The 18737-nt window shown below is 37.3% G+C and overlaps 1 protein-coding gene and 1 long non-coding RNA gene across 4 annotated transcripts; one reads left to right on the top strand and one right to left on the bottom strand.

The window, feature by feature from the left end:
* Positions 1 to 323: 323 nt before the first annotated feature.
* Positions 324 to 3508, bottom strand: LOC145032818 (uncharacterized). Of its 3 annotated transcripts, none has more exons than XR_013677218.1 (3): positions 2662 to 3508; positions 556 to 738; positions 324 to 471 (listed from the first exon to the last, which is right to left on the bottom strand). XR_013677218.1 is itself a non-coding variant. In XM_078981763.1 (2 exons), the coding sequence occupies exon 1, from the start codon at positions 3345 to 3347 to the stop codon at positions 2682 to 2684; it is 666 nt and encodes a 221-aa protein (XP_078837889.1). In that variant the 5' UTR covers positions 3348 to 3508; the 3' UTR covers positions 324 to 738; positions 2662 to 2681. The 3 variants fall into 3 exon arrangements, 1 of the variants encoding a protein (XP_078837889.1); XR_013677217.1 differs by having other exon boundaries at positions 324 to 468; XM_078981763.1 differs by having other exon boundaries at positions 324 to 738.
* A 1390-nt stretch (positions 3509 to 4898) lies between these two features.
* On the top strand, positions 4899 to 7456 carry LOC145032817 (uncharacterized). The gene is made up of 2 exons (XR_013677216.1): positions 4899 to 5524; positions 6788 to 7456. It is a non-coding gene; the product is annotated as an uncharacterized LOC145032817 (long non-coding RNA).
* The last annotated feature ends 11281 nt before the right edge of the window (positions 7457 to 18737 follow it).

The raw sequence follows: 18737 nt of genomic DNA, 5'->3' as shown, positions 1-18737 counted from the left end.
TATTTTTCTTATTAATGAGATATAAAAAAAACAATTTTAACAAAATTTATTTTAAAATTGAAAAAAAAAAAAAAAAATTCTTAAAAATTCATTTTTTTTCTCCTATTTCATATTTTTTGTGTTAAAAAAAATGAATATAAGTCAAACCCCAGATTAATACATTTGTATTCATAATTGATTTTTTTTAAGAAAAGAAATTTGTTATTGATCCAATCACTAATGAATACACATCGATTTACAAGTAATCAAATACTTTTTTTTTTTAATCAACTGGAAATAAGAATAGTGTAAAAATTATCATTTCTTCATAAAAAGAATACATCTAATCATAAATAAATACACTCATTAACACATGATTACACTGTTATTCACAAATGAATAAACTGCTATTAACAAATTAGTACACTATTATTTTGAATTGAATACCTCTAATCATAAAATAAATACATTGGTTCACACATGAATGCCCTGCTAAATACAAATGAATACACTATTATTCATAAATAAATATGCATTCTAACATAAATGAATTCATCAAAATATAATATAACTTACATCTAAAAAGTACATAACATAATAGCTCAAATTCTTCAACTTTCATCTTCTCAAACAAATCCAATCCCAAGGGTTTTCCCCATTCTATAGTTTGATAGAGGTGGTATTGGTAAGCTTCCATTACCACTAGTTACACCCATTTTAAGAGACCCGAAGTTTCAACACCCTCAATCTTCAGGGTGCCTACATAAGAAAAAGAAACGGAACATAAAGTAACAAAATAGATCGATCGTTCATTGATCTCACAAATTAACAAATAGATCGATTGTTTTCACCAGGAAAGAACATACAATTAATCAAAATATAAGAAATTGAGGACGCAAAATCGATTCACCTCTGAACATTAGCAAATACCCATATGATATGATGTACATATATTTACAATTTCCAGGAAGCGAAGCGAATCATAGAGCAAAATAGTGAACTTGTTTCAACAAAAAGTCATCTAACCAAGTTGGAAAATAACACACATCTGTCTTATTTTTTAGAAGCAAGATAATTACATATAATCAACTCATATCAAATTCCCTGTTGGTAAACAAATTATGAGTTTCTGCAACTAACCTGGGAGCAGAGTATTTCTAGCAGTGATCACTCGAAGAAAAGGTGTAAATGGCAATGATCAAGTTACGGGGGATAGATGGACACGGAAAGTAAGAAATGGAGTGAGTATTACATTTTTTTCTCCTTTCCTCCTTTTCAGCCTTGCCGGCCCCGCAGACACTCCCCTCACCATCACGACTGTCGACCACAGACATCACCGACTGCCTTCCTTGGCTCGCAAGTGGGCCCTTCAAACCTTTATTGGTTGCTTCCAGCAGCATTCGCAGAGATAATTGTTGTGTGATGATGACGGTAGCGGTGGTGTTTCTGGCGGATTCGACAATCACAACTGTAGTGGTGGTGTTTTTTGTCGTGTGTGGCGGTTAGTTTAAAGAAAACTCAAAAGATCGACAGTGGAGAGATAAGAGGGAGAGGCATACGTTTTGTTAGTGTTGGCTTCCATCAATTAGGGTTTAAACAAAACGAGAGAGAGAGAGAGAGAGAGAGAGATTTTAGGAGCTGATAAAAATAAGATAGAACCTAATGACTATAGTACCCTTTTAGTTAATTAAGAAGTTACACTTTAATCCTATGATTTTCAGAATTTATATAAATGTCCCGTTAATATTAACCTTTGATTTTAAAATTTGGAGGGCCTAAATCTGTTCTCGCGTTCTCAACCTTTTTGGTGTTCTCATTTGATCCTACTCATATATATATATATATATATATATATATATATATATATATATATATATATATAGGTTCAGGTTTATTTGAAACCATTATAATTTTGTGAGACCGTGAGACCAAATCTAAAAATAATTTTAAAATGCAAAATAAATGGAAAAACCAAAAAAAAAAAAAAAAATTTAAAATATTATTTTCGGAACTTGAATTAACTAAATTTTTTTTAAAAAAAAAAAAAAAAGAAAATCCCGTTTTTTTTTTTTTTTTTTGAAAAATACGTAAAGTATTTTAAATACAATATTATACTGACATATTCTAAAAAATAATTTTAAAATGAAAAATAAATGGAAAAATCTAAATTTTTTTTTTAAATATTATTTTCGGAACTTGAATTAACTAAAAAAATAAAAAAAATAAAAAAAATTCTATTTTTTTTAAAAATACGTGAAATATTCTAAATAGAATATTACACTGTACATATTTTAAAAGTAATTTTAAAATGCAAAATAAATGGAAAAATCAAAAAATTCTTTTTTTAAATATTATTTTTGAAACTTGAATTAACTAAAAAAAATTAAAAAAAAATAAAAAAATGCGTGTCACGGTCTCACAAAATTAGACCGTCTCACATTAACCTAACCTTTTATATATATATATATATATATATATATATATATATATATATATATATATATATATATTAATTGGGTATTTAAACGAATTATCATGAAATAGTGATAAGCATCCCATATTTTAAAAGTATATATTTTACATTATAAAAAGAATAAATAGTCTCTACTTACCTCATGCCAAATGAAAATAATGTGGTAAAACTTGACATTGATACGATGACAAATTACACAAATTGCTCACCTAATTGATTCATTTGATTTTCACGATTGCTTTCGGATGATGGTTTCATGGCTGTCACCACCTCCACCGCCAGCACAACCCAAGAACCTCACCAATCTCCAAGACCCAATCCCACCACCACGTATCTTGTTATCCACATCTTTAATACTCATTGATGTTTGCCTTTTTTTCAAATCTCTAATGTGCATTTGTGCCGGAAACCTACTTGATCCCACCCCAAACATCAACAGGTACCATCTTGGTTTCGTTGCTGAAGCCATGATTGATACTCTTCTTATTGGTACATCATATTTCAGATCATGTTTCTTCGATTCAACATTTGCTTTGGATTTACCCGGTTTCTTGAAAAACGTAACCAACCTCCATCTTTGTTTGTGTTGTTTCTGTTGCTTCTTGCTTTCGAGCTTGTGGGTGTTTTGAGAAACACTAGGTTCTTTGTAAGGAATGATCTTCCCGCAAAAAACAACGTTGCTGCTGACAGACGTCATCAAAAGCTCACTAGAAAACTCAAACTGATCAGCATCATCGTCAAGATTAGGGTTTGGATCATCAACTCGATAAAAGTCTTGTGCATCTACATTATTGTCGTATATCAGAAGATCAGAAAGAGAAAGAGTGTCAATCATTTCGTCTTCATAATACGAGTCTTGTGCTGGAGCGTATTCATCATGACGACATTCTTCCATGGATGAAAATTTCAAGGATGATCAAAGTGGAACTATGAAGTAGTTTAGAGAAATCTTGATAACAAAAGATTAAAGATTGCTACTATGCATATATAGTTATAAAATATATTATATACGCTTTGTTGGTGATATAACTAGTTTTGATAGATACATCTCATGTTGATAAGTCTTTAGATATAGGAGGTGCCAGTAGGTCTAAAAAGGGTGCAATTTGATTAGGCTATGCTTTTAGAGATCCAGTGGACACAAAAGACAAGTAAGTCATCCTTTAAAAAAGCATTTTTGAGGTTGACATAAAGTTAATATTTCCCTAATTTTCGACGTTTATTTTGAATTAAGATAACATTTTTTAAATAATTCGTTCACATGATCTTTTACTATATTCTTTATTCCTTCCTTGTTTTCTTATGTTAAAAAAGAAAATTCTAAATGCAATATCTTTTTACATGAATATAATATTAAACGTCCATATTACTAAGTTATCTTTTCTATAATTCTATACTTTTGGGAAGAGCACGTATGGTATTTCAGAAATATCCTATATAATCATCCCTATATAACTGTCAACGCAACAATATATAAAACAATAAAAACCTTTGTTAAGCTATATATTTAGAAAATCATGATACTAATTAATCGTCTAACCAGATGGGTTTAAGGAGCTGATACATGTTAAAGTAATTAACTTGGTGCCTTTGGGGGCTTTCTAGATGGAAGAGGAGGAGGTCACGAATGACATAACGTTGTTAGGCCAGCCGTCAGGGAAAATTTTGTCGGCATTGTTGGCTGCTGCATGCAGTAGTTCCATTTGGATTTTACTTTGATGGGCCAATTATTAATGGTCTCTCGCTTAATTCCTGGGAAGACCATGTTAAAATTCTCTTCAAACAAATGTCCAAGAGGACCACGACTAGGGTTTTCTTTTTAATTACTATATAAAATGCCAACTAGAAATAAATCTGAAAGACATATTTTTTAGGTGACGTAAGAGCATGCCAAATGAGAACTTAATCCCATCTTACTAGTTTTTGGATAACATTTCTTATTGTTTATCATCATAAAACTTTGCAATAACATTTCTTAGTGTCATTGCTCAACGAATCTTCTTTCATATAGCCATATAGGTCACTAGATTTGTAGTGAAAGCTAGTTCTGTTCTTATACATATATGTATGCTTCTTAACCGACTGTATCGAATCTCTATAGTTTATAAATTATACCTTTCTTGATACGAGGCATTCATGATGCTGAGAGGTGTTTTTCATAAAATCGCATAAAAAATCTACATTTAGTGATGCAGTTAATAAATAAAATGCACCAAAAAATCATTATTTAATAGTGCGTTTACAACAAATAGCATTAAATTTTTTTTTTAATGCTATATTTATTGGAACCGCATTAATAAATCTTCTGGAGGATCTTTTTATTGCTCTTTTAGGGCGGTTTTTTTTTTTTTTTTTTTTTTTTTTTTTTTTTTAATGCTACTGGCCTTTAATGAGGCGGTTGATTCGCACTAAAAAAGTTCTTTTGTACTAATGATTCGCAACTCAAGCTGCGTGGTAGCCAAAGTTGTCCATATATTGCCGTTTCTGATCAAGGTGACATGGATATATTTTTTCTTCATAATTTAGTTTTATAACTACAATTATGCAATTTTCCCTTGATGAATATTTGTATTTGTATTTTGTTATTTTTGTAATTAACTCTTTTATTAAAATCAACAAAGTTGTATGCCTGAAACACAAAGTTGTCTGCAGGCAAACAATGTGTATATGTTAAAGTCTGCAAAGTGTTTGATTTTTAGAAGTCTGTAAATCTAAAAAGGTCCAAGCAGAGTTGGGCTTGTGTCTGTGCGACCTCTGCAGCCTCTGCATAGTGATATTTAAAAAAAAAAACACGCTGTCTTTCACAAGTATCGTCCAGGCCATCGACTCCCACAAAACTCACGTCTTTCGTCTCCTCCATCTCTTACACCTTCTTCTCCTCCGTAGACTCTGGACTCCATCTCTTGCACCTTCTTCTTCACAGCTGTCGGCATCAGTTTCCCTGCCACCGTCGCCTGCGTAAGAACTTCCATCTGTCGCCGTGACCTACGTCTCCCCTGGTGTCAACAACCATCAGCGGCCTCTCCCCAATACAAGGGCCGCCGCACGTCAGATTCATCTTCTTCTTCACAAGTATGAAATATTTTCCTGAAATTGGTTCTTTTCTACGTTTAATTTCTGAAATAAGATTCATTGTCAAGGTTTAATATCTGAAATCGGCGACCACTGGTTTGATTTTTCTAGAATCGGCGACCCACTAGTTTAATTTATAAAATAATTGATTTCATCAACTTTGTCTTTCACATTTGTCTTTCACGTTTGTCTATGGAAAAAGAGGATATTTGATTCATTATGTGTTACTAGATTTTTCAATCAGGTTACATATTAACATAACAACTATAAGTTTTGTTAATCAAACTAGGCATTTGGGTTGTAGTCAGCTCTTTTAATACATAAAGCATTTAGATATGATCTATTTACATGAAAAAAATAGAATGATTTGTAACAAATAGGTTATTCTGCAAATGAGGAATAAGTTGCTGTGTAATTTGGGCTAAATACTTCAAATAATAAATCAAAAGTCTGATTCATTTACAATACAATGTTAAGTATGATAATTATGTAAACATATTGTAAATTTTATAATAATTCAATTATGTATTTGGTGGTGCCATTGCTAACTAGGGAGGAGTTGCGGTGGAGCAAGAAATTGCGAGGTGTTTTTGTTTTAGAATGTGATAATTGAGATGACTATTTCTTGTAGAAATGTTTACTCGTTTTTGAGTTTCTACTTTAATGATGAAGTCTTCTTAAAACTTGAACTTAGACTAATTATATTTTAGATATGGAAGTATGTTCTTATTCACAAACACACATTTTAGATTAAAATAAAGTATGTTACTATGCTTCTAGAAGTGAAAGTATGTTTCTACAAACTAAAATGATTGAAAACAATTTTTTTTTAACGTTTAATTCACCCCTTCTTCTACAAATATACACAAATATACAGATGTGCTTGCAGACCGGAAACGTTTTAACTCTTAAAAAAAAAAAAAAAAAAAACAAACACCACCAAGGTGTCTTCACAAAATATCCTACATTGAATTTCTCGCCAATAAAAATATCAATACCGCTAGCTAACTTACACAAGCCGTAAGAAATTCTATTTCTTGATTGCCAAACTCTGTTTTCTAACCCTTTTTCTAACATACAAAACATATTACTTTTTATTTATATTATCAATTTTGTTTTCAAAAAGAATTAATATGTCCAAACGTGTTCTGAATTTGTAATCGAACAAAAATCACTATTCTAATCTGCATTATATAAACAGAAAATTACAATATACGATATACACTGCATGTAACACAAACTGACTGCTGACATACATGACAGTCAAGTCAAAGCATAGGAATGCATGCTCCGAACAATTTACCCGACCAGTTGCCAGATCTCCGGCGAGCCTTCGCCTCTTCTTCACCACCACCATTAACGGGGAAAATTCTTGCTGGACTACCACGAGCTTGTCTACTCCTTAAATCACACAGCTCCATCCTCGTCGGAGACTTTCCCACTCCGAACATTAAGAAGCCACTCCCGGTCATCCGCCGTGGCCTCGCAGCAGGAACCAAAGTATCATCAAAACAACTGCCGTTTCCCTTCACCGGAAATGTTTTGAATCTTGAAGTTTTTTGGGCCTTACGATGTGGTTTCAGATCGTTTTCAGGTACAGAAATCAAATTACCAAACAAAGCAACTTTTTCCGGTCTGGGGGAGCTGACGATTGTGAATCTAAATGATGACAATGAATTCCTGTTATATGGTTCTTCGGATGAAGAAGATGGATCACTGTAAATCTGAAAATCGGAAAGGGAGAGAGTATCATCGGCATCATCACTTGCTTCGTTTGCATGCATATCCATGTTTGTATGTTTTTGTTTGTTTCAAAATTATGCACACGTATATATACACATAATCGGAAAAAATATGTGGCGCGTATAATGTGTAATTAAATAATTATATATAAAATATTGCATGTGATTTTGTGGGGGATTTTTTTTATAATATTTGGTGTATAATTCAATATATTTAACTTCATAAAAACCACGCAGCTCACACGGATGATATTTGAGACAGTTCTATTTAACTAGTACATAATACAATTTAAATTAAGGGTGAAAATTGATCGGGTTTTGATATTTAGATGACTAAGCTTACAAAAATGAAAAAGAGATATAAATTAATTAAATGTGAATGATTTAAAACATCGTAATTGTAGGTTCATTGAAAAATAATAATCCAGAGTCGTCTAAAGATGGTCTACTCCTTAACAAGTCTTGTTATCCTATTTTTGTCACAACGAAACGGTTATAGGCTTATATGCTTATAGCACATTGATTAATTTTGATCAATAAAACTTCTTAAGCACATTGAAAACTATCGTCATTATCTGTTATCGGTTATCAATTATACCTCAAAATTTCCATATATAGGAAATAGAGGATTCCATTTTGGTCTTAGGATTCTAGAAGCGCAAGCGTTGAAATGCCAGCTCCTATTGGCGTGTGGTTTTAGAAGTAAGAAATAACAAGAGGCTATCAGTATCACCACCACAAACACCATTTGTTTATAACAATAATAAGAGTAAATTACTTGTTTAGTCCTTAATGTTTGGTCTTCATAACACACACTTAGTTCAACTATCGCTAATGTTACAAGCTTAGTCCTATATCAAACTAAATATGCAAATGAAGTACAATGCTTCTTATGCCATGGGCATATTTATAATCTCTAAAATTCTTTCACTTATATAAATTTTATTTTCATTTTCCCCTTGAAATGCCAAAACAATTTTTGCAGATCCCATATGATTTTTGCAGATTGTAGAGATTTTCCCAAATGCAATTTGTAATTTCATGACTATTTTGATAAATTACTAATTTTTTACTAAAAGTTGAAAATAAATAAATACGAGTTAGATGAAGTTTGTCTTTTTTTCATATTGATCGAATTTAAGCTCACGGGGGTTTATTGGGTCTCGGAATTTTGAGGTCGGTAGTTGTTTTGGGCTTTTGGCTGGGATAAAGAAATGGTCTGAGATTTAGGTTGGGTTGGACACCGTACGAATTGGAACATTTTCACGTGGATAGAAACAAAAGTTTAAACCAAAATACAATATTCAGGTTTATATATTTTTATTATTTGTTATTTATTTATTATTATTTATTATTTAAATTTGATATTCTTTTTAATATAAAATCTCTAATTTATTGTAATTCACTATTTTTCACTTCCATTTTGTTGTAACTTTGATTTTAATTTGGCTCTTTATAACTAGCTATTTAGATAGTTTTGAATTAACTAAGAATTTAATTCCAGCAAAACTAATTAATTATAATAGAAAACAAAACAGTTTTTAATATATAATAATAATACTAGGTGAAAAAAAAATATGTAACTAATTTATAAAGTATATAAGTGGTTTTATAAATAAGAAAAGAATATGTGTGAGTACATATATTTATATAAAATATATGAAACATGTACGTGAATAAACTGACAAAATCATATATATATGCGATGTATCATGAATCATTTATCAGTTGATACCCTACACAAATGGATATAATTAATATGCAAGATCAGTACCTCACGTGACACCAAAGATATCTAATTAAACCAATAATCTCAAATTGCAATTATAATTATACGAACAACTAGGAGAAAAGAAAAGGTTCATTGCACCTATACTCGATCGATCAAACATCGAACACAAACTCGGTCAAACTAATTAACAAAGGTTTATATGACCACCATGGTGTCCTTATCATATCCACCGCTACATCCAAGAACGTCGACCAACCGCCACCAACCCTTTTTACCGCTTCTCCGGCCAACGCACTCGTCCTTGCCGTCATCAACCCATTGAGACACGGTTACTGTACTCTTCCGCCGGAATTGTCTGGTCTTGATGTCACTCATATCCATTTTAGTAGGGAACTTGCCTGATCCAAACCCAAACATAAACACCTGCCACTTTGACTTGCATGAAGATGATTTTGGCAATCTATTTGGCAATGACTTTGATCTCGGAGTGCTTGGCTTGGAAGCAGTTTTCAAGGTCATGAATCTAAAAGAATCAGAACTTGACCGAAATAATGGACTAACTTGGCTCTTGGTTTCAGTCTTCTTAATTCCGGCAATGGATGTTTTGGAAGAAACTACTTTCCCACAAAAAATAAAGTTTTCAGGTGAAGCATTATAAGATGGATCACGACTCCATTCTTCACTGAAAAACCCCAAAAAATCTTGATCAAATGAAGTCGACGAGGAGGAGGAAGACGATGAACTATGATTTGCTTTAGAAACTTCTTTTGAATCGATGGCATCGTCTTTAATATGAAGATCGGAGAGAGAAAGTGTTTCCTCTGCGTCATGGCTATGATCTTCCATGGTATTACAGATTTGGGTGTTCATTTTCTTGAAGAATTGTATGGTATAAATTGTGAATGTTATGTGAATTATATTTTGAATGCATATATATAAAGAGAGGGAAGAAATATATACAGCCAAGGAGGTATTAGGATCGATGAAGATTCATAAAACGTTTAACTAGAAGGGAGGATAATGATGGATAAGAGACCTTGTCGATATTCAATGGGTTGACAAGTGTGACCACGTTGCTTGGTCTTCACACATACTAGAAGGTCGATGTAGATTGGACTACTAGATGAACATCTTATATATATATATATATATATATATATATATATATATATATATATATATATATATATATCATGTTATTTTATATTAGATTAATATTTATATATACTTACAGATATATATCATACCAACAAGCCGAAACCGTTACAAACATGTCCATGAGACCATGATCAAATTTTGGGTTGAAGTGGTTGAAAAGGATATAAATGTTATAGTTCGCTAATATTTACTTACTATACTTTCTTTTCGTAATTTTCATATCAACAAGTTTAAAAGGAGCAAGTTATTTACACAACATTCATGGGATCTATCTAACCATCTAGGGAGCTCGTACTTTTTCAGTAAATAAATCTAAGCTTGTGGTTCGTTGGAAAAGTTAATCGTAATTGAATAATACCCAAATTGGTCTTCTAGTATATGTTTGAGAAGAGATTGTTTTGATTTTGTATGACTTCTCACCCGTTAAGAATAATTATGTGTACATTTACAAACGTACAAGATATGCAAATCAGAACGAAACTCTCAATCTCGTCAGAATGTTCTATACGTGGTCTTAGTAAGACTCTCATCCAATATTATTCAAAAACATTTAGCTACTTGGAAAGGTCAAATTTGAAAGAAAAATGTTGTATTACTATTAATGTTCAGTTGTGAAATGTAAATTAAGTAGTACATATTACAGATGGTATAAACCGTATTGAGTATTTGAGTATATAGTAACGGAAGTAATTACAATATAATAAAATAATTACATTTTTTTGAATGACAAAAAATAAATAAATTAAAAGGCTAACAAGAAGCTAGACAATAGACAAGAGTGAAAGTGGTGATATTTTCCACCTAAAAAATTAATTTATCTATATAAAATATACGTTTTACCGACTTGTATCATAACTACAAAATATATTGTAGATGATGTGGATTGATCAATTTCAAAAGGAAAAATATCAACTCCCGTTACAAAACTACTACAACTACATCATACTACGACATACGTATAATGAAAACACCAATACCACCAATCAACTAAATCCATAAGCTCGTGGGTACACAAGAAAAACATCGATTAAGGGGCAATTGAATCAGAATCGATCACTTTCGAAGATATGTGCATTTAGAGAGTCATCGCAAGGGGTAAAAATGTCAATTCCAAAAGAAGATGACTTCCACAATAAATAGATATAGCGACATAAGAAATGAACAAAAGCGTAAAGTTCCACACCACGGGTGTAATGTAACGACCCAATTTTCACGTCCGGAAATTTCGTTCGAAAACATTACTTTAGAAAACATTAGCAATTAAAAACATTGTTTGATCAAACCATAACATAACGTAAACCATCTCTAAAAGCCAAACCATACAACCCATCAAAATATCAGAGTACAAATCCCAGTGAATCTTGTAAATGCGGAAATCAGAGTGTGTGCATGATGTGCCGCTACCGCGCAGCTCCTTCCCCTTCTGTGAAGAGGTACCTGAAAACAAAACTGTAAAACGTAAGCACAAAGCTTAGTGAGTTCCCCCAACGTACCACATACCATACAAACACATAACATGCATACTGCCAGGCTATTCTGGGGTGCCTGACTACCCGGTACGACCATTCTGGGGTGCCGACCTACCCATACGGCCATTCTGGGGTGCCGTCCTACCCGTCTCAAGCCATTCTGGGGTGCTGACTACCAATGTCAAGCCATTCTGGGGTGCTGACTACCCATCGGTCCTAACAACCGATCCTCGGGGACTGGTCCCCTCCTACTACCTCTATCGCATAACATAACAGGCCAACATACAAACATATCATCACATACTGTCAGACATTTCGGGGGTGTCTGACTACCCTGCGGTCCTAACAACCGAACTCTACTACTATCGCATATAACGTATCATGCTAGCATATAACATATCAGGTAATAGCAAACCCAGATGATATCACAAAGACAATCATCTATCATACGTCTCCTACTGGTGGGCCGGCATTGTGGCCTTAGACCCACCACTACTGGAAGGTAACTCACCTCAAAGTAGCTGCTGAACTGATCGGGAACTGACTGACTGCTGCTGCTGCTGCTCCGGAAATCCTCCGGCTGTAATTCCCACAACATAATCAATCAAACACTGCTAACTGTCCTTTGGGTAAAATGACCATTTCACCCCAGGTCTAGCCCTGAGTCCAAGTCAGAGTCAACTTTCAGTTGGCTCACCAACTCGCCGAGTTCCTATTCAGACGATTGTCCTGAGTCCCTGATTCTACTCGTCGAGTTAGGCTATGACTCGACGAGTTCTTCTTCTAAACTGACATTGAAGTTCTTCGTCCTACTCGCCGAGTTGTATGAACAACTCGTCGAGTTCATCTTCATCCGATGAACACTCATGCTTAGACTCGCCGAGTTGTATGAACAACTCGCCGAGTCTGTTCTTGATCTATGAAGATTGCCTTGGACTCGCCGAGCCAGGCCATGACTCGCCGAGTCCTACCATGGGTGAGTTCAGCTTCTAACTCACCGAGTCACCCCTTGTGACTCACTGCTCAAACTCAATACAGCATAAAGGGATCAATTCGGTGACTCGCGAGCAGACTCGCCGAGTCGTCGCCATGCATCCATTAAATACACCAATTTGTTCGATTTCAATCCATGCCATTCATAGATCTGGGTTTCTAAGACACGAATCACACGTAAAGTTTCCAACTTTACGTGTAGATATTCACCAATATGGATTTTAGGGCTCAAAGTGCACCAAAATGGGTAGATCTAGGGCTTTCATGCAATATGACCCCATAAAGGCATTAGATCCAAGCTCCAGGGACTATATCATGCCTAGGTCTAAAGGCTAACAACTTATTACAACCCACAATGCACCAACAAGCTTGGGGAATGGCTCAAGAAGGAATTCCATGAAGCTAAAAGAGACTACAAGCTTGAAAACAGAGGGGAAACGAGCTATACCTCAAGGAAAACGTTGAGATGACACAAAGATGTCTGGCCTCCTTCTCCTCTTCTTGATCTACTCTTCTTTCTCCTCAAAATCTTCAAGAACACACCAAAACACTTCAATCTCTCAAGGAAATAAGGGTATAAACGATCTTGGGAGCTCTGAGGGTGAATGAGGGCGAGTTTGGGGCGGAAATGAGGGTTTAAATAGGGTGCAAACCCTTGAAATTTAGGGTTTCATCCAGCAGCGGTGACTCGCCGAGTCCAGGATATGGACTCGCCGAGTCGCCAACTTAAACGTGTCCTGAGTCTCGTCCCTACTCGGCGATTCGGACCTATGTCTCGCCGAGTCCAAGGCTAAAATGGGAAATACTCAAATAAGATTTACATACCAGGAACCAGGTGCTACAAATCTCTCCCACTTATTTTAGACTTCGTCCTCGAAGTCTGCTGCTCGATCCTGAAACAGCTCGGGGTAATGCTCCATCATCTCGTCCATCAGCTCCCAAGTCCATTCCTGTAACGCCCGGGTTTCAGGGCTAAGCATTTTTGTCAATGTAATAGTCTAGGTCAACTATTGTAACTCTTTTTGAAGTAATAAATATGAAATATTTGAGTATTATGTGAATTATGTGTGTTTATGTGTTTATTATTTAATTATAAATGTATAATTAATAAAGAATAAAAATGAGCGTCAAAATTAAAGTGTGAGATAATCCCGATATCTCTACACAAAGTTGTAGAATATGTCTCAAGGTTTCCGTAGATATAAAGAATGCCGAAATCCGAGCTATAATGAAGAAGTTATGACCCGCCGAAGTTTTACGGCAAAACCGGCACGGCACCGGGAGACGTAAATAGTGAATTTACGATAGAAGACTTTTCTAGCCTTAGCAATCTAAACAAAAGTCGTAGAATATGTTAAACTAAGAACATCGATAAAAAGAACGCCCAAATCTGACTTCGTATGAAGAAGTTATGATTTTTCTAAGATTCGGCTTAGCAGTGCACGACCCGAAACTCGAATTTTAGTTCGAGCGGTTTTTGGCTTACGCGACCTAAATGAGAGTTGAAGATCTCATTCATAGGAACTCAACGGTAAAAAGACAGACGAAAACGGAGTCCGTATGAAGGAGTTATGAACTCTTCGCGGTCATTTAACAGTCTAAACGCCTCCTACTGTTAAATTTGAGATCGATCGAGAATTAGCCGACGGAGTCTAAACGAAAGTTGTAGATCTTGATTTTACCTACGCGTGGATATAAAGAACGTCGAAAACGGAGCTCGTATGCGAAAGTTATGATTTTTCTAAGTTTGAGGGCTGACACGTGATAGGGGTGACGTAGCACCACCAGAATTGGACACGTGGCACCACCAGAAGGCCACCACATGGACCAACTCGGCGAGTAGGTCCCCCCTACTCGGCGAGTCCATCAGAATCCTCCCCTATAAATAGAGGTGCCGGGTTCCCTCATTTCCTCACCCCTCACCCCTCTTCTTTCTCTCTCTAAACTCTCTCTCTAAGCTCCCTAACCCCCCTAAAAGCCTAGGTAAACCCCCTAGCACCCGAAGGAAGCCCCGAGGCTCCCGGAGTCCCGAGAAAAGAGCCTTTCGGCTCAAGAACTCTGCTCCAGCGAAGCCCGGTTTTCGAGAAAAACCCACTGTAAGTGAGCTGTACCTATCCTATCTTTAGTTTAGCTTATGTTTTAATATAGGAATGTTATTAGGTCCTTAAAATAATTATTTGGGCTATTATTATGAGTTATATTAAGTGTTATTAACACTTATATAATAATAATAATAATAGTCAGACAATTAATTTGTCACGGTTATCATTAGACTAAACCCTAGTGGTATCGATACTAGGTTTTATCGAAGGAATATCATTTTGAGAGTAGCGAAGTGCTGTCCGAGTGCTGAGTCACCACCTAATCAGGTGAGCGCATAGTTACTTTCAACTTACACATAGATATGAAGTATTTTATATAAATTACGTGCTATGTGTGCATATTATCTGAATACTTGCTATCTATGCTAGATGAACGTTGTTATACATGTTTTCAATGATTTAAACTGTATATGTATTTTATATCTACGAAAATGTTGGGGTAAAACATGGGTAGATGTAATAGGTGATGTGTGATAAAATGATGAGAGGCCTCGATGTTGTTGTTGTTGATCCAGTCATCTAGCGGAGTATAGATGACGACCATGGACTCTTCTAGACAGTCCAGTGGAACACTAGCAGGCTCGCAACCTGTAGGTGTTGTGAACGATGTGTTCACCGGTGTACTCCATCCCCCACATGGTTGCCTATTAGGACATTTATTGCTGAGGAATCCCCTTAGCAGTAGTGTCCGTCCCGATGATGATCCTTAGGCTAGGTCCCTTATGATAGGTGTTTAGGGACGTAAAGTGAGGATAACGGGAACGAGTAATCGGGTTATTGTTGATTGATGAAATTAATAAACTTATTTATTGTGGGTTGAAAACCCTATGTGCTCACCAGGCTCCCAAGCCTGACCCACTCAGTTTTATGTATTACAGGTAGTGGCGCATGAGCATAGGTGTGATGTTTTGGACGAGGGATTACGGATATAGGCCTGTAGATATGAAATAATGTAGTAAGGCTTATATTGTACTGTTTATACTTTTGATCTGTACGAACATGACATCCCAAGTATTTTAATGAAATACATTTCTATGGAAATGCTTTTGATAAATCTTTATCATATTATTGTTTTGGGACAAATTCCGCAACCCTTTTATTAAAAGATAACTCTGATTTTGAAATAAAGTATAAACAAAACCAGTCTTTTCTGGCCGTGATTTTGGGGATGTCACAGTTGGTATCAGAGCATTAGTTTAAGCGAAGTAGGAATTTGTAGGATTTCTAGACTTAAACTTAGAATGCTAAGCGATGATTGTGAGGTGTGAGCACTAGCTTATTTTAGGAATTGTGCCTAAAATGCTTATATGTGCTAAATGCTTTATGCATGATATGCTGTTATTTTGTTCGGATCTATGGTCTGTTGCCGACCGGATCTGGAAACCTTATGTGTTTAGGATTCTAAACGTACGACTACGATATTAGAACTAGCATGTAAACGTTTCGGAGTGATAAGGACGATTTAAAACTTCTCTCCTAAATAAAGATCTAAATTCACCTTATTCGGTGTATAGATCAAGATGGCAAGGACCCGTAGCGGAACCGTGAACGCAAATGGGAACAGACACCAACCCCCAGTGTTAGAACAAATACCAGTTGTGGAAGCCGCTGCTGGTGCTGCCATTGCGTTGCTGCCATTGCACCTTCACTAGTTCTACCCTCTTGTTCCTCAAATCCTTCGACTTCCTGTCGAGTATTGCGACTGGGCGCTCAATGTAATTCAAGCTGTCATCAACCTGAATATCCTCCAATGGTACTACCGCTGAATCGTCCACTAGGCACTTCCGCAGCTGAGAAACATGGAAAGTGTTGTGGATATGACTGAGCTCGGCTGGAAGATCCAGCCTATACGCCACCTTGCCCACCCGGGCTACAACCCTGAATGGTCCGATGAATCTTGGGCCCAACTTGCCCCGCTTCCTGAATCGAATGACGCCTTTCCAAGGCGACACTTTCAGGAGAACCATATCCCCGACTTGGAACTCCAAGTCGGATCGACGCTTGTCGGCGTAACTTTTCTGCGGACTCTGAGTAGTCTGAAGTCTACTCCGAACCTGCTGGATCCTCTCGGTCGTCTCGAGCACCACCTCGGTGCTTCCCATGACTCTCTGGCCAACTTCACCCCTGCATATCGGGGTTCTGCACCTCCGCCCGTACAACATCTCGAATGGTGGTCGGTCAATACTCGCGTGGTAGCTGTTGTTGTATGAGAACTCAGCCAAGGGAAGATAGGTATCCCAGCTACCACTGAAATCTAACACACACGCCCGCAACATGTCCTCCAAAGTCTGGATGGTCCGCTCACTCTGACCATCCGTCTGAGGGTGAAAGGCGGTGCTAAAATGCAATCGAGTGTCCAACTCGTCATGAAACTTCTTCCAAAATCTGGAAGTGAAATGCACATCCCTGTCCTAGATCACCGATACCGGCACCCCGTGCCGCGCCACGATCTCCCTGATATAGATATCGGCCAATTTCTCGGCCGATATGCTCTCCTGAATCGGAATAAAGTGAGCACTCTTGGTAAGTCGGTCCACGATGACCCTAATCGAATCCACTCCACGCGCGGTCCTGGGAAGCTTTGTAATAAAATCCATGGTGATGTCTTCCCATTTCCACAGTGGAATGTCCAACGGCTGCATCTTACCATGCGGTCTCTGATGTTCGGCCTTGACCTTCCTGCAGGTCAAGCACCGCTCAACGTACCATGCCTCATCCCGCTTCATGCAGGGCAACCAATAGTTCAGACGGAGATCCCTATACATCTTCGTCGCCCCGGGATGAATAGAGAATCGGGACTTGTGCGCCTCATCCATCAAAATCTGGCGGACGCCCCCGTGATACGGCACCCACACCCTATGGTGTAGTGTCAATAGACCCCGGCTATCATAATCAAAGGAGGACGCCTGACCCACCACGCGCTCGCTCTTCCGATGCTCCTCCTTGATAGCCTCCTGTTGAGCCTCCCGAATTCGCTCCAATAGGGGAGTCACTACGGTCATCCCCATGCATACGTCCCTGATCGGCGCCGCCTTGCGGCTAAGCGCATCGGCCACCACGTTGGCCTTCCCCGGGTGGTAAAGGATCTCGCAATCATAATCATTCACCACATCCAACCACCGACGCCGCCTCATGTTCAGATTCGGCTGGTCCATGAGATACCTCAGACTCTTGTGGTCCGTGTAGATGGTACAACAAACCCCGTAGAGGTAATGTCGCCAAATCTTGAGGGCGAAGACCACGGCCCCCAACTCCAAATCATGCGTCGGGTAGTTCGCCTCGTGAGGCTTGAGCTGCCTCGAAGCGTAGGCAATGACATGCCCCCTCTGCATCAGAACTGCGCCCAACCCTGAAATGGATGCATCACAGTAAACCACAAAATCCTCTACGCCCTCTGGCAGGGCTAGGATCGGCGCCTCACACAATTTCTGTCTCAGCATCTCAAATGCAGCCTGCTGCTCGGGTCCCCACTGAAAGACCACAACTTTCTTCATCAGCCGCGTCAGGGGTACGACTATCTTGGAGAAATCCTGGATAAATATCCGATAGTAGCCCGCTAATCCCAGGAAACTCCGAATCTCGGATGGAGACTTCGGAACCTCCCATCTCATCACGGCCTCGACCTTGGCCGGATCGACCAGAATCCCGTTCTGGTTGACGAGGTGCCCAAGAAATTGCACCTCGCGCAGCCAGAACTCACACTTGGAGAACTTGGCATACAAGCTCTCCCTCCTCAGGGTCTCCAACACCTCCCTCAGATGCTCCTCATGCTCCTCCTGAGTCTTGAAATAAACCAAGATGTCATCGATAAAGACTATCACAGACAGATCCAGCATCGGTCTGCAAAAGCGGTTCATGAGATCCATGAACGCGGTAGGAGCATTGGTGAGCCCAAACAGCATCACCACAAACTCATAGTGGCCATAACGTGTCCGAAACGCGGTCTTTTGCGTATCCTCCTCCCTGACTCTCATCTGATGATAACCCGAACGCAAGTCAATCTTGGAGAACCAAGAT

Source organism: Lactuca saligna, chromosome 2, assembly GCF_052625555.1.
Source record: "Lactuca saligna cultivar CGN05327 chromosome 2, ASM5262555v1, whole genome shotgun sequence".
NCBI lineage: Eukaryota > Viridiplantae > Streptophyta > Magnoliopsida > Asterales > Asteraceae > Lactuca > Lactuca saligna.
The sequence above is the reverse complement of the archived record's forward strand: the minus strand, read 5'-3'. Positions and strand labels throughout refer to the sequence as shown.

Bases quoted from the DNA above. Each gene is read 5' to 3' on its own strand.
- LOC145032818 (XM_078981763.1), bottom strand. From the start codon at position 3,347: ATGGAAGAATGTCGTCATGATGAATACGCTCCAGCACAAGACTCGTAT.